Source organism: Ananas comosus, linkage group 8, assembly GCF_001540865.1.
Source record: "Ananas comosus cultivar F153 linkage group 8, ASM154086v1, whole genome shotgun sequence".
NCBI lineage: Eukaryota > Viridiplantae > Streptophyta > Magnoliopsida > Poales > Bromeliaceae > Ananas > Ananas comosus.
The window spans coordinates 12,427,361-12,453,302 of record NC_033628.1 but is presented as its reverse complement, the minus strand read 5'-3'; the positions used below and the strand labels follow the sequence as shown (position 1 = coordinate 12,453,302).

At 37.7% G+C, this 25,942-nt stretch overlaps 6 protein-coding genes across 9 annotated transcripts; 1 reads left to right on the top strand and 5 right to left on the bottom strand.

The window, feature by feature from the left end:
* LOC109714672 (cyclin-P4-1-like) lies at positions 3,531-4,970 on the bottom strand. Its single transcript, XM_020239368.1, has 2 exons — positions 4,621-4,970; positions 3,531-3,801 (listed from the first exon to the last, which is right to left on the bottom strand). The coding sequence occupies exons 1-2, from the start codon at positions 4,968-4,970 to the stop codon at positions 3,531-3,533; spliced, it is 621 nt and encodes a 206-aa protein (XP_020094957.1).
* LOC109714671 (cyclin-P4-1-like) lies at positions 5,226-6,631 on the bottom strand. The gene is made up of 2 exons (XM_020239367.1): positions 6,282-6,631; positions 5,226-5,496 (listed from the first exon to the last, which is right to left on the bottom strand). The coding sequence occupies exons 1-2, from the start codon at positions 6,629-6,631 to the stop codon at positions 5,226-5,228; spliced, it is 621 nt and encodes a 206-aa protein (XP_020094956.1).
* LOC109713666 (cyclin-U4-1-like) lies at positions 8,823-11,394 on the bottom strand. The gene is made up of 2 exons (XM_020237834.1): positions 10,898-11,394; positions 8,823-9,250 (listed from the first exon to the last, which is right to left on the bottom strand). Exons 1-2 carry the CDS (start codon positions 11,245-11,247, stop codon positions 8,929-8,931), a joined length of 672 nt encoding a protein of 223 aa, XP_020093423.1. The 5' UTR covers positions 11,248-11,394; the 3' UTR covers positions 8,823-8,928.
* Positions 11,590-14,843, top strand: LOC109713665. 2 transcript variants are annotated; one of them, XM_020237831.1, is made up of 2 exons: positions 11,590-12,544; positions 14,555-14,843. In XM_020237831.1, the coding sequence occupies exons 1-2, from the start codon at positions 11,694-11,696 to the stop codon at positions 14,583-14,585; spliced, it is 882 nt and encodes a 293-aa protein (XP_020093420.1). In that variant the 5' UTR covers positions 11,590-11,693; the 3' UTR covers positions 14,586-14,843. The 2 variants fall into 2 exon arrangements, with proteins under 2 accessions (XP_020093420.1, XP_020093421.1); XM_020237832.1 differs by lacking the exon at positions 14,555-14,843 and adding an exon at positions 12,627-12,942 and having other exon boundaries at positions 11,595-12,544.
* LOC109713718 lies at positions 16,023-17,379 on the bottom strand. The gene is made up of 2 exons (XM_020237896.1): positions 16,612-17,379; positions 16,023-16,344 (listed from the first exon to the last, which is right to left on the bottom strand). The coding sequence occupies exon 1, from the start codon at positions 17,215-17,217 to the stop codon at positions 16,672-16,674; it is 546 nt and encodes a 181-aa protein (XP_020093485.1). The 5' UTR covers positions 17,218-17,379; the 3' UTR covers positions 16,023-16,344; positions 16,612-16,671.
* On the bottom strand, positions 19,857-25,746 carry LOC109713990 (GATA transcription factor 26). Of its 3 annotated transcripts, none has more exons than XM_020238332.1 (8): positions 25,132-25,746; positions 23,311-23,679; positions 22,337-22,769; positions 22,137-22,209; positions 21,611-21,714; positions 21,333-21,519; positions 21,090-21,192; positions 19,857-20,583 (listed from the first exon to the last, which is right to left on the bottom strand). In XM_020238332.1, exons 1-8 carry the CDS (start codon positions 25,169-25,171, stop codon positions 20,234-20,236), a joined length of 1,659 nt encoding a protein of 552 aa, XP_020093921.1. In that variant the 5' UTR covers positions 25,172-25,746; the 3' UTR covers positions 19,857-20,233. The 3 variants fall into 3 exon arrangements, with proteins under 3 accessions (XP_020093921.1, XP_020093923.1, XP_020093922.1); XM_020238334.1 differs by having other exon boundaries at positions 21,111-21,192; XM_020238333.1 differs by having other exon boundaries at positions 23,323-23,679.

The window sequence follows — 25,942 nt, the reverse complement described above, 5'->3', positions numbered from 1 at the left end:
CCACTCCCTCTCTCTCTCTCTCTCTCTCTCTCTCTCTATATATATATATATATATATATATATATATATATATATATATATATATACATGCTTATATAAATATATAAATCAACCTCTCTCACGAAAACCTTTAACCATACGTAACCATGGCGCGAGAGTTCATCCATGGCCCCGGTGCAACTCCGAGAGTGGGCTCCCACGTCCCCGCGCTCCGCGCAAGGATCGCGGCGAACGTCGGCGCTTGCACCCGCTTCAACCGCTACATCACCATAAACGAGCCGATCACCGCGCGCAACGTTCACCTCCTGATCGCCAGCCTTGCCATCGCAATCAATATCGAAGAAAACTAGTAAGCCATAAATTCTTAATAGATGCATCAATATTTTGTTCGGTATATTATTTTTTTATTTAAAACGCGAAATTAATATAAAAGTTAATAACTTGTTTCAATATTTAAATAAGCACTTAATTACATGCATGCAGTTTTTTTTTGCATTATTTCAGATGCGAACATAACAATGCTTGATCACGCGTACGGATTTTTTAGATTCCCGAGCTGTGTTAGTTAACTACATTGTCGAAAAAAAGAAAAAAAAAGAAAAAAAAAGAAACCTTGCAGGTTTCTTAAAATTTTTGTTGGTTTTTTTTTTTCCAGGATTCCTAATTTAATTAAGATATATATATTCATGAGGAAGTTTAAAATTAATCCCGTGCGGATGTTTTTATCTACTTCTATAGGATTCTTCAAAAAAAAAAAGTTCGATTAGTTTTTTTTTTTTATATACAATCAAAATACTCCCTGATTTTTTCAGATCAGAGAAGTATATAAAATCTGTTTNAATACTTAAATTCAAGATCAGATATATTGATTTTACTCTAAATAGTGAAAAGAATTTTCTATAAAATTTTCATCGCATTTGGATTGTTTTACACCGTTAAACTCACAAACACACCACATCGGCCATTAAAATTGTCAATTTTGAGATCTTTTGATCACTAGTCAAATGATGTCGAAAAAATCTGAAATTTAATTTCCCATTACTTTCAATAGTGTAGATCAAGTCTAACGGAGCCGATCGTCGATTTGGAAGCCGCATCATCAAAAACAACTTGGTAGCACGGAGCCCTCCGTGCTACCGATAGTATAGTAGCCGGACTCTATATATATATATATATATATAAGAGTGATAAAATTAAGAGAGAAAAATTAGTATTTAAGAGTTGTAGGATTACAACTTACTTTAGATTGTAATTATAACATTTTTCTAAAAGAAAAGTTGAACAGTAGATGTTTGAGATATGTATAGATCAATGACTAGTTCAAACTAAATTTTATGTAGCGGTGATACTGCCGGAGAGATCAGTACCAGCGAGATGATGAACAGTATAGACTGGCACTTCGTCTTGATGACAATTGACTACTGTCTTTTCGCCAACGACGATATCTACGACGCCTACTGCTCTCTTCTTGAGAGAGAGGCCCCCTACAGCTCGAATTCGGATTCAGATTCAACTTCGGACTCGGATTCAGGCTCGGTCTATATTTTGGAATCTGATTTGAATTCAGACTTAGATTCGGACTCGGACTCGGACTTAAATTCAAATTCGTCATGGTCCTCAAATTCAGACGCACATAGGGACCTGGATTTGGAGTTAGGTTCGGGCTCGAACTGGGACTCAAAATTGAACTCAGATTTGGATTCAGTCTTGGATGCGGGTTCAAACGTAGATGCGGGCTCATACTTGGATTCGGCCTCGAATTTGGACTCGGGCTCAGATTCTGACTCAGATTCTGCCTCAAATTCAGACTCGGGCTTGCACCCAAACTTCAACTCTGATTCGGGCTCGGACTCACGTTTGGATTTGAATTCGGCCCCAAACTTGGACTCGGACTCGGGTTCAGACTCAGCTTTGGCCTTGAGTTCAGACTCTGGCTCAAAATCAGGCTCATTGACGTTAAATTAGTTACATTACGATGTAGTGTTTATAAAACTGTTTTAAATAATATTGATTTTATTTTTATAAACTATAAATATTAAGTCCCACCGGTGTATAAAAAGCATAGCAAGGTTAGAGTTTTAAGTAGCAAATTTTTAACTTATTATTTAAGTTTAAATTTCTAGTTAGCAAATCAGTCGAAGTTTAAAGTGGTGACCTTGTCATTAATAGACACCTAAAAGTGCTTTTGATTGGGCTTAAAGAGACTCTTGTTATTATAAAGTAAGATGTTAGTTAAATAAAAAATAAAATAACAGTCTATTTACCGTATTCATGTATTTAATATTTTTTTTTCAAGTAATAGGACATTTCGTGAATTAATCTACCACTTCCTTTTTTTTTTTCTTTTTTTTTTTCTTTTTTTTTCTCGGAAGGATTTTAGTATCGAAGAGTCTGCGACTTCTATGTCTAGTTAGGTCATCACGAAGAAGGCTTAACTGATTTTGGGTCAGGCTCAGACTTAGGTTTAAGCTCAGGCTCGCGCTCATACTCGGACTAAAACTCGGTCTCAGACTTGAGTTCCGGTTTCGACTCAGACTTGGGCTCAGGCTCAGGTTCAAACCCCGGCTTAAGTTTAGGTTTGAACTCAGGCTCGGGCTTAGTCTCAACGTCAAACCCACGCTCGGGCTCAGACTTAAACTCCGTCTTAGGCTCAGTCTTAGACTCGGGCTCAAGTTTAAGCTACGGCTTGTCAGGCTCAGACTTAGGTTTAAGCTCAGGCTCACGCTCATACTCGGACTAAAACTCGGTCTCAGACTTGAGTTCCGGTTTCGACTCAGACTTGGGCTCAGGCTCAGGTTCAAACCCCGGCTTAAGTTTAGGTTTGAACTCAGGCTCGGGCTTAGTCTCAACGTCAAACCCACGCTCGGGCTCAGACTTAAATTCCGTCTTAGGCTCAGTCTTAGACTCGGGCTCAAGTTTAAGCTACGACTGCTCAGGCTCAGGCTTAGGTTTAAGCTCAGGCTCGGGCTCATNAAAAAAAAAAGAACAAGAAGTTGATGAGGATAATTCAAGAAAAATTTTTAAAATTAAATCCTTATAGAAGATTTTATAATGAGTGGTTAAATATAGTTCATCTATTTAGTACTTCTAATTTTTATCTTACATCAAAATTTTATTTTATTTTATTTTTCTAAGAAATAGGGCTATATAACTAATCTTGTATTTTGAGAAACACCTCATAAATTAAAATTTATACTTAAATACCATTTTTTATGAAACTGATGATATCCTACCGTAAATTGGGCTAATTCTTTCACATGAACATACATATAACATATAGCCGCAAAAAAATAAAAAAAACAAAAAAAACATAAAACTCTTCAAAATCACCCACGATATATATACTACTCTATAAAGTTGGAATAATTAATCAAGAAAAGCACATATATACTTATTCTCAATCAACATATCTCCGCCCCTCGATCAACTTAAACCATCTGTTTAATTGTAATACCTAATACTGTGTGTATTATTTACAAATCAAAACACATTAGAAGATCCAAAATATGTATGTATCACTCAAACGGCGTCTACTTGGCGTCGTCGCAAGCAGCTTCCGCCGCGTACAAGGAGCAAGGCAGCGACAATGTCGACAGTGTAGATGCGGGGGGTATTGGTCGTGCAATCTCCGAGTTCGACGCTTCGGCGTCCTGATGAAGCAGAATCTTGCAGTAGCTGTCGAAGTCGCCGTCCTTTACCCCAAGTTGGTAGTCGACGTCTTTGAAAAACTCCCACTCTAACTTGTTCATGACCATCAATTTGACATGTGCAATGCTCGCAAATTTGGAATTGTCGTAGAGGCTATCGAAAAATTGTAAAAACTAGATTATATATTTGTAGTTATGCATCTGTATATGTTCAAAGATCATTTTTTGTAGAAAAATGTAGAAGCAACACTACAATAAAAACGGTCTATAGCGACACTTTTAAATATAGGTACATGTCAAAAAAGTGCTGCTAGCTAAAATTACCGACACTTTTAAAAAGTGTTGCTATATGTGGGGTCGCTAGGTATATAATGACGGTTAAAGAGTGTCGCTATAACCTAAAAGAGTGCTGCTAATTTACCAACACTTATTTAAGCATTTAGCAACCGCCGAAACTCTATCTCGTTAGCTGCGGTGGCGGAGGAGGACGACAGGAAAGGCTCTTCGTCTAGAATTTCAGTGGATTGAGTGAAAAGAGAAGAAAAGATGGTAATTGATTTTTCTTTTTTTTTTCTTTTCTATTTGTAATCGAACCAAATGAACTGGGTGTGGTGAGTTGAGTAGAGTAATCTTTTATTTTTGGTTGGATTGGGCTTTATATTTAGACATTAGTTGATGTTTTTTTAAGTTTTAGCATAATGGGACACTTACTCAAAAGTGTCCCAAACATGTGTCTCCATAACCTAATTCTGTTGTAGTGAAAGAAAAAAAAAAAAATTCATAAAAATATGTAATACTTTTTTTTTTTTTGTCTTTTTTGACATGCCTAAATAAGTAACGTAGTACTTCAGTTAATTTAAGTGAAAATAAAAAAGCCATAATTTGGTGTTTCAATTTGGACATTATATATACGCCGTAAGTTTAAGTTTTGAAAGAACAATAATTATTTAAACTGTAGGTATGTATAACTTACGATCTGTGCTCGAACTTGGTGGCTAGGAGGAGGGCGGTGAGGAGGAGGCGGCGGACGTTGAAGGAGTCGAGAGTGATGGAGTGGCGGCGCCTCCAGAGGAAGCGGTCGAGGTAGGCGAACGCGAGGACGTAGCACCGGGGGCTGCAGTCGGGAAGAAGGTCGGGGAGGCGGTCGAGTAAGCCGCGAGCGGCGCGAACCGGCCTCACAATCATGTCGAACGCCGATCCCTGCTGCCGCAGCCTTTTAACGGGGCGGCGCTTGTTGTTCTCCTCTGTCGCCTTCTCGAGGTACGCCGCGAGGAGGCCGACCACTCTCGGAAGCGCGTCGGGGAGTTCGAGCTCCTCCGCCATTGATTGTTTTGGGTCGTGTTGAAGCACCGGAGAGAAGTAAAAAAAAAAAAAAAAAAAAAAAATTCNATACTACTCTATAAAGTTGGAATAATTAATCAAGAAAAGCACATATATACTTATTCTCAATCAACATATCTCAACCCCTCGATCAACTTAAACCATCTGATTAATTGTAATACCTAATACTGTGTGTATTATTTACAAATCAAAACACATTAGAAGATCCAAAATATGTATGTATCACTCAAACGGCGTCTACTTGGAGCCGTCGCAAGCAGCTTCCGCCGCGTACAAGGAGCAAGGCAGCGACAATGTCGACAGTGTAGATGCGGGGGGTATTGGTCGTGCAATCTCCGAGTTCGACGCCTCGGCGTCCTGATGAAGCAGAATCTTGCAGTAGCTGTCGAAGTCGCCGTCCTTTACCCCAAGTTGGTAGTCGACGTCTTTGAAAAACTCCCACTCTAACTTGTTCATGACCATCAATTTGACATGTGCAATGCTCGCAAATTTGGAATTGTCGTAGAGGCTATCGAAAAATTGTAAAAACTAGGTCATTTATTTGTAGTTATGCATCTATATATGTTCAAAGATTATTTTCTGTAGGAAAATGTAGAAAAAACACTACAACAAAAACGGTCTATAGCGACACTTTTAAATATAGGTACATGTCAAAAAAATGTTGCTAGCTAAAATTACCGACACTTTTAAAAAGTATTGCTATATGTGGGGTCGCTAGGTATATAGTGACAGTTAAAGAGTGTCGCTATAACCTAAAAAAGTGCTGCTAATTTACCAACACTTATTTAAACATTTAGCAACCGCTGAAACTCTATCTCGTTAGCTGTGGTGGCGGAGGAGGACGACAGGAAAGGCTCTTCGTCTAAAATTTCAGTGGATTGAGTGAAAAGAGAGAAAAGACGGTAATTGATTTTTCTTTTCTATTTGTAATCGGACTAAATGAACTAGGTGTGATGGATTGAGTAGAGTAATTTTTTATTTTTGGTTGGATTGGGCTTTATATTTAGGCATTAGTAGATGTTCTTTTAAATTTTAGGATAAATGGGACACTTACTCAAAAGAGTTTCAAACATGTGTCCCTATAACTTAATTCTGTTGTAGTGAAAGATAAAAAAAAAACTATTCATAGAAATATGTAATACTCTTTTTTTTTTGTCTTTTTTGACATGCCTAAATAAGTAATGTAGTACTTCAGTTAATTTAAGTGAAAATAAAAAAGCCATTATATATACGTTGTAAGTTTAAGTTTTTAAAGAACAATAATTATTTAAACTGTAGGTATGTATAACTTACGATCTGTGCTCGAACTTGGTGGCTAGGAGGAGGGCGGTGAGGAGGAGGCGGCGGACGTTGAAGGAGTCGAGAGTGATGGAGTGGCGGCGCCTCCAGAGGAGGCGGTCGAGGTAGGCGAACGCGAGGACGTAGCACCGGGGGCTGCAGTCGGGAAGAAGGTCGGGGAGGCGGTCGAGTAAGCCGCGAGCGGCGCGAACCGGCCTCACAATCATGTCGAACGCCGACCCCTGCTGCCGCAGCCTTTTAACGGGGCGGCGCTTGTTGTTCTCCTCTGTCGCCTTCTCGAGGTACGCCGCGAGGAGGCCGACCACTCTCGGAAGCGCGTCGGGGAGTTCGAGCTCCTCCGCCATTGATTGTTTTGGGTCGTGTTGAAGCACCGGAGAGAAGTAAAAAAAAAAAAAAAAAAAAAAGTTGCGATAGTTGGATAATGAACTTAGTGAGAGTACGTACCATGATCGAGTTATTTGTACTCAATATTAATGTAACCAGTGTTCGAGTAGGATTGATCATATATTTGTGTTGGGTAATTCGAGTTGGAGTAGGATTTGAATTAGGATAAGTAATCGTTTTGTACATCAGCAAATTATTTTCTTTATTTAAAAGGCTAAATTTATATATAAAAAAATTAATAACTCGTTCAAATATTTAAAGAAGCACTGAATTACGTGCATGCAGTTTTTTTATGCATTATTTCATATACGAAAATAACAATTCTTGATCATACGGATTATTAAGATTCAGCTGTGTTAGTTAACTACGTTGCCAAAAAAAAAGAAAAAAAAGTTATTGTGAGTAGTAATTTAATCATTAAGTCACAACGTACCTTGTGGGGTTCTAAAATTTTTCGTAGATATTTTTGCGGGATTCCTAATTTAATTAGTATATATATATTCATGAGGAAGAACTTTAAAATTAGGCTAATTTATAGAAAATTTTTCAGTCAAAATTCGATTTTTCACTTTTTTCTCCTGTCATTTAAAAACATACACTTTGCCTTCTTATAAAATAAAAAATATTCACTTTATCCCCTGCCTTTAGTGATCTGTTAGGATTCCGCTATAAAATATACTTTTATGCCAAAAATACCCTCGATTTTTTTTACTGTGCTTTGCCCTCCCTCGCCCGCATCTCCGTCCGCCGCCTCGCCTTCGCCCTCGTTGCCATTGCCCACCTTTCCATTCACGCCCACCTCGATTTCTTTCCTAGTGTCGCCGAAATGGAGAGGCGATAAGGGTGCAGAAGGAGAAGAGGAGTAGGTAGAGAAGAAAATGGAGAGGAATTGCGGACGATCGAGGCGCGAACCGCGACCGATCAAGAGGGCGAATGAGCAAGATGAGAAAGAAGACGAAAATGGTGAGAAGCAAAATGATCATTTTGTGATCACATTTCACAGTGTACCTCTCTGTGAATATTTTTATTTTACAAGAGGGCAAAGCGTAGGTTTTAAAATGACATAGGAGAAAAGTGAAAAATCGAATTTTGACATAAGATTTTATATAATTTAGCCGTAAAATTAATTTGGTGCATATGTTTTTATCTAATTTTTGTAGGATCCTTCGAAAAATGTTCTATTATTATTATTATTATTATTTTCTACCGTCAAAATATTCTCAGAATTATTAGATCAAAGAATCAGAAAAACTTGTATTTTCAGAGTCCAAATTTATTTTAGCTTCGTTGTAGCGAAAACTCACCTATATTATATAAATGCCGACCCTACAATCCAAAGGATTATAATCTCTCTCCCTTCAGAATTTTAAAAATATATTGCGAATTTAAAAATCATTCATTTAAGGGTGTGTAGAGAGTTTAACGACGGCCTTTTTACTTTTTATGTACAAAAAAAAAGAATGATAAAATTAGTCATTGGATGAGAGAGTCGTAGTATTAATTACAACCCATTTTAAATTGTAATTATAACATTGTTCTAATTTCTCAAAGAAAAGTAAGCAGTAGATTTTTGAGATATGTATAGACCAGTGACTAGTTCAAACTAAATTTAAATATGTAGAGTGTTCAACAAGAGCAATTTAGTGTAGTGTCTGACTCGGCCTCGAACTCGGGCTTAGATTCTGACTCGGATACGGCCTCGAATTCGGACTCGAATCGCACCCAACCTTGAACTTTGATTCATGCTTGGGCTTAAGCTCGGATTCGAATTCTGCCCCAGACTCGGACTCGGAAACAAACTTGGAAAAATTGAAACGTAAAAGTTGAAAAACAAAAAGTGCACTGCTCTATAAAGTTGGAGTAATTAATCAAGAAAAACACGCATATACTAATTCTCAGTCGACATGTCTGAGCATGTCTATCAACTTAGACCACCAATTATTTCCAATACATAATACGCATATGATTTACAAATTATATATATATATATAAAGCAAGACTACTATACTATCAGGAGCACAATAGTCCCTGTGCTCCTAACTTTCTAACTATCCATCAATTTTAATGGATTATTGGAAAGTAAGAGAGAAGAGAAATTGATGAGAAATTGGATATCTCAATTTCTCTTTCTCTTTAAATTTCTCTCCAATTTCTCTTTCTCTCTCATCCTAATCACCCATCAAAATTGATGAATGATTAAAAAATTAGGAGCACGAGAATTACTGTACTCCTAATATCACAGTAACTCAAGCAGCTTCTACTCGGAGCAGTTGCAAGCAGCTCCCACGTAAATGCAGCAAGGCAACACTAGGGTCGCTGTAGGTGCAATAGCAGAGGATATCGGTTGTGAAATCTCCGTGTTTGACGGCGCAGAAGCAGAGGGTATCAGTTGAGCAATCTCCAAGTTCCCTGTTGTAGTGAATTCATGATAATAATAAAGAAGCATCCAGAAGTTGTCGAAGTCGCAGCCCCTGACCGTGCGGTGGAAGTCGATGCCGTCCAAAAATGCACTCTCCATATTATTCATGTCCTTCAATTTGATCCGTCCAATTCTCGCAAATAGGGAATTGTTGTAGCCGCTGTCAAAAAATTGTACAAATGGATAGGTTAGTAATTATTAATTAGAATAAGAAACTAATTATTTGTGGTTGAATATATCATTATGCATATTCAAAGATCAATTACTTCAGAAAATACAAAAGAAGACATTTGCTTCGAAATTTTTTCTCCATTTGCTGAGCGGCAATTTCATCCTTAGATTTACTGAGGAAATTGAATTTTAAATCCTCATGTCACCTAATTCCTTATGGCAAATAAAATATTCCATTATTTCTTTCAAAAGAGTTTCCAAATAATTTCCAATATATATAATATATGTTCTTATCTTTTATCTTTCACATCCCATTTAATTGTACTAGAAAAAGATTAAGACAATTCGGCTTAAATTCAATAAGGATGGAAAGTTGGGAGTTAGGAAACAATTCGTAAATTCTTTTTAAAAAATCAATAATAATTCGGTTAATAAAATATAAATATATGAAACTAAAATATGTAAAGGAACAAAAAGTTCCTACACAATTATTCAAATTTTTATCAAACAAGTTATACAAAAAATTAAAAAGAATAGATATAAAAATATTTAAATTATACTTAGTAAATTCACAAATTCTTCATAGTTCTTCTAAAATTAGAATCAATACTTCATAGTGGATTTTTTTTAAAAAAAATTAGAGAATTTTGTTACTATTCTTAATATTATGAACTATTTTTTTTTTCTATAATTGCACTTAGATGCGACATAATTTCTGCAAAAAGAAATTAATTAAATACTCTCATGCAATGATTAATTTTAATATAGAAGCGAAAAAACGGATTGAAAATTGAAAGGAATTTTTGGAAAAAGTGAAGGAACGGTCATGGAATTGTCTTTCAAGAATCAGAGATTTATTGCCTACGCCTTGTGTATGTATACGGTTCATGTACCAAACATTATACTTTATAATTAAGGTTTTAAAATAAAATCAAAACTCTATTCGATAGGTAAAATCTGCTACAAATAACTTAAAAAAATTAATGCTAAACAAAGGATGACGCTTGATTAGTAAGAAATTTGGCAATAAAAAATGAAAAATTTAATATATATGTATATTTCAAATTGTATAAAATAAATTTTAGTAAGTTAATTTTTAATTTTGTAGCTTCGATCACAAAAGTTCAGGGGTGTGGTGTATGATATTGAGTCATAAACCCGGTGCAGGCAATAGCACCGATCTAATAAAGACCGGCTGCGTCTCGACCGGTAGTACTATGAGAAGAGCAACCGGTTCAATAAAAAAAAATATAAATAAAATTTACTTTACGATAAGAAGAAAAACCAAATCAATAATAAAAAAAAAAGAGTAGAAAATACTATCAGATGAGTCTCACGCCTACAAATACAAATAAAAAATTAAGCAAAGCATATCTGTAAATGTGAGACCTCAAATAATCCTATATATGAGATATAATGGGGCTAAACTCTTAACCCGACTTAAGCATTTTGCATTTTGGGTGGTGGCAAGATCCAAGAGGTTAAGAGAGTTAAGCGTGTTAGGACGGAAGTAGTTCTAGAATGGGTGACATTCTGGAAAGTTGGGGCGTCATAATAAACTTCAAAGACCAAAATTAATATAGGTATATTGATATATTTAAAAACAGAAAGAAGGGAAACTATATTTATAACTTACAATCCGAGCTCAAATTTGGTAGCAGTAAGGAGGCTGGTGAGAAGGAGGCGGCGGACGTTGAAGGAGTCGAGAGTGATAGTGTCGCGTTGCCTCCGTAGGAAGCGGCTGAGGTAGATGTATGCGACGACGAAAGAACGCGCGCCGCAGTCGGGGAGGCGGGACGGAAGGCGAGTGACGAACGCGCGAGCCGCATACCTCGGCTTTGTAATCATGTCGAACACCGACTCCCGCTCCTGCAGTCTTGTACCGGGACGGTCCACGTCGTTCTCCTTTGTCACCTTCTCGAGATATGTGGTGAGAAAGTCGATCACTCTCTCGCGACTGTCGGGGTAGGGCGTGAGATCCGTCATTGATTGTTGGTGCGAGATCGGGCACGAGAAACAAGTAGAGAAATTGTTAATTGTTAAATTGTATAATGAATGTTTTGAGATTACCGTGAGTTGTTATTTATAGTTAGTCAGAGGAGCAGAATCGGAGTAGAATTAGGAGTTAAATTTGTACTGGATACTCCTAGTCCTAGTTGGAGTACGAGTGGATTTAGGATAAAGCGTGGTATTGTGATTTTATTTTATTTACGTACACATAACTCGGTTCCCGCCTTTTCACGTGTGGTTCCGCTGAGCCAGGGAAACACGTGGCCCAATTCGGTTCGTCTTATTTCTTAGACGTGGGCCCAATTCGGTTCGGCTTATTTCTTAGACGTGGGCTCATACTACTAGGCCCAATTTCCGGCCCATGTATCGGGACTCTTCTTTTCCACCCGATCCCATCGTCGTCTTCGCGGTGGCAATGCGCCATGGGCGACCCCTTCTCCTGGATCGAGCAAGAGTGCGGTGAGGGTGAGTTCTTCGACGACGCCGACACCCCCGCCACCTCCCCCGCCACCGCCGTCCCCACCGGCGCCGCCGCCGCCACGGGCTTCGGCGGCGCCGCCCCCTCCCCGACGCCCCACGCCGACGCCGCCATGTTCATGCGCTCCCTCCCCGACTCCCCCTGCGCCGCATCCAACGACGGCGATCGCGCGCGAGGGCTCTCGAAAGCGACGGCCCCGAACCCTAGCGAGCGGGATCCAGTCACCCCAACGCAGGAGCTCGCTCGTACATCCTCCGGTGGTCTCAAGGGAAAATCTAGGGTTTGTAGCACCAAATCGAGGGACTGCAGCATTGGATCGTCGGTTTCCCCGCAAAAGACCCCCACCAGAGGTAAGGAAGTGTTAGGGTTTGGTAAAAGTAGAACGGTCGAGACATCGAAAGAGGACGCTGCTGTATCGATGAATCCCTCACTAGAAGAAATCGGGGAATTTCGTAATCAATCCCTGGAAACCCTTCAAGATGCTTCGAGAGCAGTGTCGTCGCGGAGAAAGCTTCCGGATTCCATATTGAAACCTCCAACTGAGGAGGGGAATGCAGGGCGCCGATCGAGGAAGAAAGCTGAAGCTCGACCACCGGCGCCCGCGCATGAAACGATTCCGGAGGTCAAGGATTCGGCCTTTCCGGCTTGTCTTCGTGATTGCGTCGACATGTTGTCCGGTAATATCAATGTGAAATTAGGCGACATGGACATCCTCAACATAGCCGGGAGGAGAGGCGTCGCATTCCCCGATCCTCCTTGGTGGGCACCTGGAGGTTATCCTCCCTTTTGTAGTAGGTAACACTGCTACCAAGTATTTAGTTTTACTCCGCCGGTTTGGTACTGTTTCATAATATGTGAAAAGTATTTTCCGATGCAGTGACAAATGAGTGAAATGAGCCCTTTTGGACTATTAGTGTTGGGACAATTCCTATTTCACAACCTCTCGATCTCTAAGTTCTCGCTGCTGGGTATAGGTTAGAGTAGCTAAGAATGTGAATATTTGCTGAATGGAACTGTTGTAAATAGCATCGTTTTGTGTAGTGATGTTATCTAATGGTATTAATATGCAACTAAGTCAAACTGCTGTATTTTGAATCTTTGATTGCTTTGTTTTGCACAGAGCATCAAGTTATAGCTGCCTGTAGATAACAAAGTTCAGACTGTAATGCTAATATATGTTTGTTTCTGATTTACTGGTGACGTTTGTGCGTGTTTCTTCTGGTTATTGGGTCTCTTTCGTGATATGATCCGGTGAGACAGTATAACTGTGAAAGATGTAAATCCTGTTTATATTAGAATGTTGCATGCAGAGTATGTTATTTTCCATGTATAAAATCACATCACAGTATCACACCCTATTGATCCAATATTACAACAGGGGTTTGTCCTATTTATTTACCTTGTCGTACTATATTTTGTTGCTGTATCAGTCTGCACTCTCAGCATCTCTGATTTGACTGCTGGAAAGTGGTTGGTTAACTGAGGAGGCTGCAGTTTTCTGTTTTTTCTGGTTTGGGAGGATCGGAGGATGCACCCTTTCTGCTTTCCATTCTGTTGTAGACCAAACTTTCTTCAATAGGTTAATCCATTACCATTAGTTATTGGTTATGATGATCCCTTAGTAGCTGCTTGATGTAGGAGCTTGTATAAGAGTTTCTAAAATCTTGAAGCAATACTTGATTGCAGTATAAGAATAGTAATTGTAATTGAATAGCTGTTGCTATAGTGGTCATCAATTGAGCACTTTTGCAGTACTTCAATGTCCAGGAATGGACAGTTATTAAGCCTCCGATTTTTGACATTCTATAGCTATAGAACCACCATAAAATATTGCTATGCAACATGCTACTCATTTGTCTAATCCCTCATTCTTTCTTACTTGATAGCGTTATAATCATTCTCTTTCATGTTTTTCTTAATTGCTTCCAATTCCTTCTCTTTTAGTACTTCTTTCCATTATCAATAGTAGTTGCTTCTGTCTATGATGTAAATATTCCGAGGCATCAGTTCTAATTTTATCAGTCGAAATGTATGGTTCTCTCTTTTCATGATTTACTTATCGTATGCAATAAAGTGTTTCAATTGTTAACTGAGTGGGTCTTATCTTTCGGGCTTTTCTGCTTCCTCAAAGGAAATGCCTTAATATATGATAAACTTTTAGCTCCAATTCGAAAAAGCAAAATGAATTGTAGTTTTAGGGGAATCTGGTGCTAGGGTTTCGAGTAAGGTGCAGTTGTTGTTTACTGTATTTCTTTTCTACTACTAGTTCTTGTTTCTTTTGTTATTTTGATGTTGTAGCATCCCTTTTCTTTTCATTGGATTAGTTGAATTGCTTGAATTCAATGAAAATATATGAGCAAAGAATCTAGTTCCGTATTACAGAGTATTCGTATTGTTTCTGTTGGTAGAGGCCCTTGTTTGTTCAACACAGTAGTGAAAGGTGCACGCTACTTTCTCTGTTATCAGAAAAAAAAAAGTTGAAACAGAGAATAGAACTTGTTTCATACTTGCTTTGATGATCCTGATTTGTCTATCATATAACTTCTCTCTTTTCTTTAGTCGGGATTGTTCTTGTTGATATTTGTTTAGTGGACTATGTTTAATATGCATAATCTGTGATACCACGCTCACTTTGTTAAAAATACATACAATTGGTTGCAGTGTAATGATAGGTAGATGTATGAATCCTATCTCCTTGCAATATTGGATATTTATCATGCAATTTGTGTAGCATGTTAATATCTCAAAAATTTTGAAATGCAGTGAAGCACTAAGTTTCCGTTAATTCTGTTCTTTTCTTCACAGAAAGCAAACTACTGTACTCAAATTGATGTAGATTTCTTTAATTTACGATGATCTTAAGTCGTGTTTGGCTCGACCGAAGATTATGGTGAAATGCGATTTGGTTGCAGTTTTTTCAAAGAAGCTCTAACAGTTTCCACATCAAAATTCTGCCAATAATTATCTGCAGCAGCTAATGCAAGAGTTTTAAATTACAGCTTCTATTTCTGATCATTTGAGAAAGTCCAGGTCTTGTGCTTTTACCAGGCATTTCGAATGACTTAAAAATTGTTACTCGGTTGTATATCAAATGTAGCTCTGTTCTGTACCCTGAGAACACTACCTGATCAATAGAAAAGCTCTCGTCTCCGGTGATCGATCTAGCTAAGAAGCTTCACTACGTTATGGTACTCTTGATAAAGGTTAGAAACTGAAACTGAAAAAACGATTCTACAAATTGATGTGCGAACCCCACTTACAAGTGGTAGCTTATGTGCCATTACTGCCAAAAATTAACTCTTTCATCTGAAACACAACTCAATTTTCCTCTTCCATGACACCCATATTTCGTTTCTATCAAAAACTAATATTTGTCATTAAACTATAAAAAGAAATTTTAAATTAGAACTCCCTTAGTTCGGCACAAAAGGTCATTTTAAATATCTCTAGTCTCTAGAGCATTAAACAGCAAGTCGCTGCCAAATGCCTATTGTTTTTGCTCATTGCTCATACATTTATTTAATTACATAGATCTGCTTTTTTTTTTTTTTTTTTTTTCCCCTTTCCACAAGTAAATGGCGAAAACCAAAACCCCGATTAAAACCAAGATCAAATCGCACACAGCTATAAGCTTTTCCTGTTTTCCACTTTGACAACCATTCACATTACACTCGCAAATTCTTTTTGCATATTAACCAAAAATAAATAAATAAAAAAATCCCACAAAGTTGCTACATTGCATAACTGAATCAGGAGCAGGGAACTCCCATTTCCTACTATTTCAATCTCCACATGAACAATTAGAAACCGTACACATNGCTAAGAAGCTTCACTACGTTATGGTACTCTTGATAAAGGTTAGAAACTGAAACTGAAAAAACGATTCTACAAATTGATGTGCGAACCCCACTTACAAGTGGTAGCTTATGTGCCATTACTGCCAAAAATTAACTCTTTCATCTGAAACACAACTCAATTTTCCTCTTCCATGACACCCATATTTCGTTTCTATCAAAAACTAATATTTGTCATTAAACTATAAAAAGAAATTTTAAATTAGAACTCCCTTAGTTCGGCACAAAAGGTCATTTTAAATATCTCTAGTCTCTAGAGCATTAAACAGCAAGTCGCTGCCAAATGCCTATTGTTTTTGCTCATTGCTCATACATTTATTTAATTACATAGATCCGGTTCAAATGGAAATGCATTACCACAGCTGCATTTTTTTTTTTTTCCCCTTTCCACAAGGAAATGGCAAAAACAAAAACCCCGATTAAAACCAAGATCAAATCGCACACAGCTATAAGCTTTTCCTGTTTTCCACTTTGACAACCATTCACATTACACTTGCAAATTCTTTTTGCATATTAACCAAAAATAAATAAATAAATAAATCCCACAAAGTTGCTACATTGCATAACTGAATCAGGAGCAGGGAACTCCCATTTCCTACTATTTCAATCTCCACATGAACAATTAGAAACCGTACACAAATCAATTTGATGAAGCAAACTCAGAAGAACCTTATCATGCTAATGCCCTATCGCCCCTTTCTAGTTCTCAATTTAGGTCCTCTTTTCCCTCCCAAGTAAATCCTAAAAAACACAATGCCATGATCCATCAAATCTTAGAACTTGTATTTTTCATTGCAAAACCTTCATGTGCAAAACACAATGCCATGATCTATCAAATTTTAGAACTCAACTTCTATTTTTCATTGCAAAATCTTTGTCATCAAACATAGTGAAAAATTACACCCTAATTAACTGTTGTAGAACATCTGTATAGAACGCCCTATTTAGCATATAGGAGGGGAAAAAGGGGGAAAAAAAAGAAAGTAAAAAAGGCCCAATTTTTATCACCTGGTTAACGTATTTCTCTTTTTATCCTAGTATGCAACGGTGGGGATCGCGCGATCGTCGTCACCGCGAGGGCCCCGATTCGAGATCCCCCTCCTCCTTCTTCTCCGGCGTGTCTCCGCCGTTCGCCGCGGCGGCGGCGGAGCCCTCCTCGGCGAGCAAGAGGTCGTCCCTGACCCTGAAGACGGCGTGGAGGAGGACGATGGGGAGCCCCAGGGCCATGGCGGCGAAGAGGCAGCCGAGGGCGTCGGTGGCGGCGAGCTCGAGGAGGACGGCGAGGAGGAAGAGGCCGAGGACGAGCCTGCGGTCGAGGACGCGGCGGAGGAGTGCCGAGTTGGGGAAGACGCGGAGGAGGACCCCGTAGGCGAGGACGAGCTTGGACGCGGCCATGAGGAAGAGCATGGAGGCGCGGTGGCGCGGCGCGAGGGACGCGAGGAGGAGGCCCCAGAGGAGCGCCGCGTAGTGCACCCGGAACGACCCGACGTTGCGCACCGCGCGCACCGCCGCGGCCTCCGCGTCCGGGGGCGCCGCGGTCGACCGCGCTCCCGCCGCCGCGCGCTCCACCACCGCCGCCGCCGATCTCCGCAGGATCACCGCCCCATTCGCCATGCTCGACCTCCTCACTCCTCTCGCGAGATCTACGACGACGACGACGACGACGACAAAAGAACGAGGCGAGGTGAGAGGGTTTCACCTAATAACCCCTCTTTAGACTCTTCTCTTTATTTAATTTTATTTCTCGCTCTCTCTCTCTCTCTCTCTCTCTCTCTCTCTCGCTTTTAATTAATTAATTAATTAATTAATTAATTTTTAAAACAGAATATGCTTTTATGGCACATGAGAGAGAGAAAAGGAATAATTTGTTATGCATCCCCTGATATTTTTAAAATTACAAATCCATCCATACAAAAGTTTTATTGTCAAACTTATTCCTCTAAAAATTTTATGATCCGCAAATTTAAAATTAATAGATAATTAATGACAAAGAGAAATGTGTTTGCAAAGTATATATGTCACAGAGTTTATATATTTATTTACGTCAGTCTAATTAGGAAATCATAGTTTTAGATTTTAGCTTTATTTATTTTAGACAATTTTAATTAAAATTAAAATTTGAATTCCGAACTAGATATTCTATTTTGAACCTTTTGTTTCTGTTGTAATAAAAAATAATTGGTCAAAATTGGTATTTAAAAATTCAACATAATTTTCAGAGAAGCTCTTATACGTCTAACAAATAGGATGTTTTTTTTTAGCATGTTAAATTGTAAAAATGGCAAAGAAAAAAAAAAAGAGGCAATAAAGTTTATTCACCTAATAAAAAAAAAAGAAAAGAAAAGAAAAACGCGTTTAACGTGTCGGTTAGTGTGGAAGAGAAAGGAAAAGCCTTGATCCAAGGGCCCTAGAATGCTGCGATTGCTTTGAGATTCGCGCGTGCTAGAGATTGGGCCCCACAGTGGGCCATGATCTTTTTCGGACTTTGTCCTCTGGGCTCGAATGTGATTGGACGGCTACCGAAGTTCGTGGAGTGGAATTTGGCGCTTTACGATTCGGGCAAGGGTTCGTGGCCCATCCTTTTAGATTGCAGTGACTGATATGGACGTTTTCTTATTTATTATTAATTATTAATTATTAATAATAAAAGAGCATCCAATAGTACTACTCCCTGAGCTCTACAAATATGCAAATAACTAAAATAAATATGCAGTAACTTTTAGTAATTAAGTATTTAAGTTACTCTATTTTTCTTAAGACATGGTATCTAACGCTTCAACTTTTTTCATGCTTTTGTATTATTAATTATTGATAATAATAAGCGGTGATATAATTGAACTTAGCGAGAGTAAGTGCATTACGTGAAATTTAGTAATAGAAAAAAAAAATCTCAAGCTTTCTGAATTTACTGGATTAGGCTATGCCTCGAATATTCAGCTTAATAAGTTAACCCGTTAGGACTCTATTCAGATTAGACAATCTTTTTTTAATTATTGTTATATTAATATCTCTTAAAATATAATTTTTAAAAGATAATTTGTTAGTGTGTTTTTCAACTGAGAACTAAACTCGAATAAAATGCAGTTTTTAAGAAGTAATTTGTCCTTAGTTTCTAGATGTGTGTTTAAATGGAACTGGGCCAAAAGAAGATAGGGCCTTCACCAGGTGTTGTTGTTTCCAAATTCCAATTCAATTCCAAAGGGAGTAGAATATTCCCTTTTGGAGTTTCCGTATAGGATTTTCAATATATTTTCATGTTCTAGGTGCGGGGTTCTTCGTTTTTTCGGTTTTATGTTGTGTTGGTTTTTGGTTGACAAAAGATAATTTAACTAGACTATTTTTAGTGTAAATATTCAGATTTATTTTATTAAATCAAATAGAGTCTAAATATAATTACATATATATCAGCTACGTAAAATAACTTGGAAATTAAGGAGGAAAAACAAAATACATGCGTGCTTTTAGGCCGTTTTGGGAATTAGTGCCTAAATTTGCGCAATGGGTTAATGCCAAACATACACACACTCACTTTCAATTTTGGTCCACCTAGTTGTTGAAAGTAAACGCATTCATTTTCAGGTCATCTACTAGTAACAAGAACTAAGTCGTTACCGTTTTCTTGCTCAACTAGTGAAGTTATCAGCGCATTGTGGCGGGCTAATGCTATAAAAAAAATAGAAGAATTGATAAAGTAACAATTTAAAAAAAAAATGAGTTGTAATAAGACATTAATAAATATAAATAGTATTAAAAAAAAGAGTATGAAGAGATCTTATTTTACTCGTTTTTTTTTTTGAAAACGATTTATTCATATGACAATAGACGTTCAGATGACAATAGACTATATGAATATATTAATTAAAAAATGAGCAAGTGGGAAAACGAAGCACCAAAGAGTGGAAAGGGGGAATGGAAAAAGTGAAGGAGAAATTATCATGTGTCAAATCTATAAGGAATAATGTATAGATATAGATATAGAAGTGAGAAAAAAAAAATTTGGACAAAAAATATAAGAAACATGAATTTTAGTAATACTAAATAAGTTTGAGCCTAACGAGTTATTAGTACTAGTGAACTAAATCAGTTCAATCTGAGTTTCTCAAATATAAGGCAAAAGCTGTTAATGATTCGCCAAAAAGTGATACTCAAACACCACTCATTCGAAGTCGCAAAAAAGTATTCCAAAAAATAGATTATGTTTGCTAAAAACCTGCATATGCTATGATAAGAGTTACAATCATGGCCAAGAAGAAGAAAATAAGCCCAATTCAGGGAATGAGCAAAATGTTTCGGATCAAACAACGTCAGAGCACATCGAAATGGCAATTTCGGTTTTCTTATTCTGAAATTAATACAATCCCTGCAACTTCATCCCTCCCTACCAAAGAGGATACCACCAAATCTGAGCTATATTACATCTGTTGCTAGTCTATGAAGGGAAAGTACCGGCACAGGCCGGTTCTTCAAAAGTCATATGTCAGCACTTAGATTTAGAGTCGACAAACTCGACATTGTAGAAAACAAAAGATAGGAGAATCAAGCAAACTATAACAACCCCAATATTCGAAAGCCCTCCTCTTCTAGTTTATGTTTTAAAAGATTGAAGCGGCGGGTATATAAAGCTATCCTACTACCAATGTTTAGTCTCTTTATTGCTGAAACTGCCCTCGCATTCAGCAATTCCACTTTCTGCTAATGAATTACTCGAGGCGGATTTCTGATTCGAAGGACGGTACAGAAGTTCTGCCTCTGGGAACGAAGCATTGAACGGAACATCAAGTAGTAAGTCCTGATCAGAATTATCTTCAGTGTAATTTGGAGGGACCAGCATGGAAATCCTATCCGGAGGAGACGAGAAGAAGCTTCTCGGACTGAAGCCATCTGTGTCGTCGACCAATTCGGAGATTGCATCACTTTTCGATAGAAGGTTTGAGCATCCGGGTTTGATTCTTTTCGGGCTTCTCATGGTGCCTTTCACATCTGAAAATTCACAGATGAAAAACCCATTAAGAGTGAAAATATGACAAATATAAATTGTTTGAGCAAGCTATGTTGAATATATTAATGCTTTTATTCTCTATCAAATGAGAGTATGAGACCCGAACCCGACCATCCCAAATATTATCTTGTAAGATATTGTAAAATGTTAAAATACTTCATTTGGTTTATGGGTTCAAGTCCTTGTTTAACTACTACTCACGAGCTACTAGTGTCACATTGGATGTTCGTACCCTCGAAACTAATTGGCTTCAATTAATCGCAGTTTGCCCAATCCTCCTTTCAAATATATATATTTTTTTCAATTACTCAATTGTCGCTTTCCAGATTGAAATGTTTTGTGCATTTAGTTAATGTTTCAGAATTACCTGACCAGAAAGAAATAATAATAGAAAGAAATTAGAGATACCTATACCCTTGTACAGAAAATAAGCCTAAAATTAATGTGAAAGGGTAATCAAAAGAAAGATGCGAGTGCAATCAGGAACCTGTATGGCTGTGATTCTGACCTTCACGAGGTCTCTTGACGGATATATCAGGATTTGGGCAGTTCGCCATTTCCTTTCCTCTTGTCTTCTTACAGTTTTTGTCCTAAAGAGATTAAAGAAGAGTATCGACTGAGACATCAACAAGAAGACTTCAAAGAGGGGAGGGGGGAATGCATATGATTAATTTACGATCAATCGGATTCGGATCTATTCCCAAGTCATATTTGACTGCACGTTTCTTACCTTGAGTGGTTGATAGTATTCCACCCATTTCGACTTTGTTAGATTAACTAATACAAGCCTCTTTAATATTCTACACTCTTCAGCATTTGCTCCTGAAAAGGAGAGAGTGAAGACTCCTTCTCGAAGCAGCTTCTGAAAGCAAGATAATGATTCCACAAACTGGGAGGCGCCGAACATGTTTCTAAGACTGCAAAAAACAGCAAATTAAAATTACTTCGTACAATGGAACAATGTTGCCTTAAACAGGACAAATAAGGAGACTAGAGCATGCAGCCAACCTTTCAGGGGTTTTCGCAGTATCGATTGAAGGAAGATACTTCAGCAATTGTTGTTGTTCCTCAAGTGTAAAGCATTTTAAGAAGCTCTCATAGTTAACGACTTCCTATACAGACATAAACAAGTAGCTGTTAAGCTCCAAATACGAAGTGTGACACAAGCATTACTTCTTATGGCCTGACTGGAGTGAAGCTTCTACAGCAGTTGGTCCAAGAAGCACTAATAGCTTCATAGTAATATCTTTCTATCTACTTCTACTGCAGCGTAAGCAGAAGCTTTAAGTTAGAGCTTACACTTTTCAGGTTCAAAGGCACATTTCAAAGCTTTCGGCTAAAACAAATCTCTAAAAATTATTTGCTTGCTAAACATCTATACGCTGCTTCTCAAAGTAGAGGAGCTATTTCAAACGTGGCCAAACAAGCAACTAAGAATCAGGGAAATAATTTCCCAACCACATCTTTAAATGGAAAACGATTCATAGCTAAAGAATTAAAAGGTTAACGAAGTAACTTGTATTTCAAAACTTACTTTTAAATCTATTGATGACAAGGGCGAATCTCTTTCTCGCAGGATCTGTAGCTTTTCATGACTAATTTTGTCCCTATACACAGACAGACAATCTTAGCCACACACAACAATTACGACTTGAACAAACGAAAAAGAATATATCCCAATTGCAACGACTTCTATGAAGAGTAATTCTTAATATGACGACAAAAGATGAGCACCTTTTGGCATTTTCTTGAGCTGCCTGTGCTAAACACTTCTTAGCTTTTTCAGAGCCGGCATTTAATGAAACATTTGCACCTTTGCTTTCACTATGTACAGGATAAGTAGCCGACCCTGAATAGGCCTCATCAGTATTATACGACTTATTATTTACAGGAATTGAACTTGCTTCTGATTCCTCCTCTATAGATTTTGAATTGGGGTGCCTAATGAGTACACTTCCATAGCCTATCTCGAAAGAACCCATCGGTGTTTCATTTTGATAAACTAGATCTTCTTCTGATGTTGCTGAAAGGTTAGACGACTGCTGTTCGTGCATTATGGAGTATAGATCCTTTGTGAGCTTCTCTAGAGGTGAAGGCTTTGGTCGATTGACATATGTTCTTTTCTTGGATGGTACGAGAGAAACCCAGACGTTCGATTGTGCCGAACCTGTAAAATAGATATAAAATTTATTAAATTCCAAGCGAATTTTGGTGAGTCAAGAGGGAATACACAACATCATCATAAGAAGCCCTCTGCATTTCATGTCAGAACCAGCTGCGAATTAACCAAAAAGCAAGTAAACAAGAAAATGACAGACACACAAAAAAGTAAAAAAGTAAAGTATAAAAGAAGAACAATTTCCTAGGCACAAAATTTAGTAGCTGATCCCCTCCACCTTTTAATTAAGACGGGAACTGTGAAAAAGACCAAGTTCTGAAAATGTAGCGAAGTAGGATGCCATATAATTAGAAACAAGGTAATGCAAAACATGTGAAAGTTCGTAGAAGTCGCTCTCCAAATAATGATCAAGTGTAAGTTCAAATTGATTGTACGCCATGAGTTTGTTTACTAGGTCTAGCAAGAGAAACACGAGAAAAAAACTTAATTCTCGAACAAGACGAACAGTAAAATATTATCTATATTGGCAACTCTAAACTTCTACAAACACAAAGGAATTTCATTTGGTGCTCGAGAGACGGTCATCAACCTGTCAACTCACTTGCATCAGTGGTGCCAATATGTGCACAACTACTCGAAAATGAACTTGCCGAACCAGAACAAGATCGGTTGCTCGTATCCCCTTCAATGATTTTCTGGAAATTCTGATCACTATATGGCATCTCGGATTCATTTTCAGGAACACCAATAGTCTGCTTTTTCTTTGGCAACTTGTGTTCCTTGGGCTTCAACGCTGTGCTCTTGGGTTTGGTAATTTCGTACTTCTCAGAATTTTCAAAAGCTTCGCGAGCATGCAATGGAGTGTAGTTTGTCAATGAACCCTTTGTCCTCCACCTTGAACCACACGCATTGCATAACACCGGCTTTTCTGGGGGCCCATTTCGCCAAAGAGGAGTACCTGTTGCATTGTTTAAAGATATTAAAAAAACGGGGCAAATGTTCAATAGTTCCATTCAATCTTTTTGCATTTTAAGCCAAGAACATGAACAAACTAGATATACACTTTGAAAAAGCAACCAGTTTTGTGTATGAATGATATCAGTTCATTATCTACACAAGCAAATTGCGTACAGAAAAAGATAAAGTAGGAAAAGCTATACGTATTATGCGTAGAATCAACTTTTATTCTTTCACTTAACGACTTTGAGTTTCATGAAATGGCCTTCTTAGAAGCCTAGTGCATCAAAACAGTCAATAGCAAACACTGAAATGATAATCAAATTTCTTTCTGCTATCGAACTTGAAAATTACGATTTAGCACCGCTACCAAATCCTTTCGAGCGCAGATTTATGAATCTTCTTTACTCACTGCTTTCGTAGACTATATCCTTCTGATGCAGCCATACGATTCTGTATGGTTAAGGCCCTCCACGCATAAATTGTCACGACAATAGAATAAGAGGAATGCAACACAAATGTTTGATTCAACATTATATCATTGTTCGCCAAAGCTATAACATGTAAGAAATGGAGGAATTCTCGTGCTTTTAACTGGAAGTAGCGAATAAAATCATTAAAATCTTTTGGAATCGGATAATTCCCAAGAAATAAAAGTTCCAAATCTGAGTAACAATGAAGCATTCCACTTGAGCAAAAAATTGGTACAGAAGCCAATCGAATCATTTTGTCAAAGTAGAGGCACAAGCAACAAACGGAAACTGCTGTGCAGCAAAATTGTGGAATCGTAGCGTGAAAGGGCGGTGCTGAGACATTAAACCGAACACTCTGAACAAGCGAACACAGAGGGCTAAACTAAAAGAGAGATATCCTCAAGCGCGGCCGCAACTCAGACACAAAATTCCAAGTTCACCGCACCTCGGCACTCATTTCTCCTATTAGTATTCACAAATTTCCTTTTATGTGGGGACTAATTATTTGTGCATGCTCCAGTGAACAATTGGAATACGAAAATTAGGATGATTAGTAACTTTTAGTGCTTCAAAATGCTTAAAACATATTGGTAGTATATGGACTTTAGAAACTTGAATATTTTGCACATTAATTTGCTAGAATACCAAGAAACCAATAAGAGCAACAATATCAAATGATAACTTAGAGATTAAAAAGCAAAATTGTCCAAGAACAATAGCAGTAACATGCATCCCCAAATTTTAAGGCCAAATAGGAGAACAAGAAGAAGAAACAATATGAGACAATACTAAGCAAATTGGAGCCTTGTTGTAGAACAACAAATTAATTCTAAGAAATTAAAATAATAGCTAGAACTGCAAATCAAGAGAAACTAAAAATAAAAAAATAAAAAAAACATGGGAAAGATCCAAAGCTTTTATCAATTTCAGCAGGGAAAAAATTAAAAAAAAAAAAAAAACAAAAAGGAAGTAATTCTCACTTGTAACTCCACAATGACCACAAGGTCCATGCTTTCCCATTCCTACCCCCTCCTCTCTACTCCACCCTCTCAATCCCCAATACAAAAGATCACCAGAAAAAAAATGATAAAAAGGGGCAATTTTTAATGAGAAAAATTAGCAGAATTTAGAAAGTGTTCTTATCCATCTATCTCATGCAGCTCTTTAAACCAGAAATTTAGTGGGTTTTAGAGGCTTTTCAGGAGGGATTTTCCAGGAAACAAAAAGCCCATGAACTCAAACCAAAAGCATAGTGGGTCTTCCTCTTCTTCTTCTTCTTCTTCTTTCCTTTTTTTTCTTTTCTTTTTTTTTCTTTTTTTTTTTGGTTCAGTCCAAGACCCAATAAGAGAGAAGATAGAGAGAGAAAGAGAGAGAGAGAGAGAGAGAGAGAAAGAAGAGGAAAGAGATGTGTGGGTGGGGGTGAGAAATGGAGGAAAAAATTAAAATAAGAAATGCAACCCAGAAATAATTTACAGGGAGAGATGGTTTTTTAGGTGGGAATCTGTACAATCCAATGGAGAGGAGAACACACCAATGGGGAATCAAATAAATGGTGGGGGAAAAGGAGAGGAAGGGTGAATAGGTAGAGGAGGCTTTTCCTTTTAGCTGTATTATATGACCCCATCCCCTCTCTCTCTCTCTCTCTCTCTCTCTCTCTCTCTGTATGGACTACATGTTTATTTGCTGAGAAAATTTTTGAATTTTGAAAACAAAATAAAAAAAGAGATTTAAATTTGAAAAATGGTAATTTATAATTTTTCTATTTAATTTATTATTGGGGGGGTAAAGTAC

Coding starts and splice junctions, on each gene's coding strand:
- LOC109714672 (XM_020239368.1), bottom strand. CDS start 4,970: ATGGCGGAGGAGCTCGAACTCCCCGACGCGCTTCCGAGAGTGGTCGGC. Junction 3,802..4,620: donor ACCAAGTTCGAGCACAGATC/GTAAGTTATACA, acceptor ATTTTTCGATAG/CCTCTACGACAATTCCAAAT.
- LOC109714671 (XM_020239367.1), bottom strand. CDS start 6,631: ATGGCGGAGGAGCTCGAACTCCCCGACGCGCTTCCGAGAGTGGTCGGC. Junction 5,497..6,281: donor ACCAAGTTCGAGCACAGATC/GTAAGTTATACA, acceptor ATTTTTCGATAG/CCTCTACGACAATTCCAAAT.
- LOC109713666 (XM_020237834.1), bottom strand. CDS start 11,247: ATGACGGATCTCACGCCCTACCCCGACAGTCGCGAGAGAGTGATCGAC. Junction 9,251..10,897: donor ACCAAATTTGAGCTCGGATT/GTAAGTTATAAA, acceptor ATTTTTTGACAG/CGGCTACAACAATTCCCTAT.
- LOC109713665 (XM_020237831.1), top strand. CDS start 11,694: ATGGGCGACCCCTTCTCCTGGATCGAGCAAGAGTGCGGTGAGGGTGAG. Junction 12,545..14,554: donor TATCCTCCCTTTTGTAGTAG/GTAACACTGCTA, acceptor TTTTCTTCACAG/AAAGCAAACTACTGTACTCA.
- LOC109713718 (XM_020237896.1), bottom strand. CDS start 17,217: ATGGCGAATGGGGCGGTGATCCTGCGGAGATCGGCGGCGGCGGTGGTG.
- LOC109713990 (XM_020238332.1), bottom strand. CDS start 25,171: ATGGGAAAGCATGGACCTTGTGGTCATTGTGGAGTTACAA. Junction 22,210..22,336: donor GCTCAAGAAAATGCCAAAAG/GTGCTCATCTTT, acceptor GTCTGTGTATAG/GGACAAAATTAGTCATGAAA. Junction 21,193..21,332: donor AATACTATCAACCACTCAAG/GTAAGAAACGTG, acceptor TAATCTCTTTAG/GACAAAAACTGTAAGAAGAC.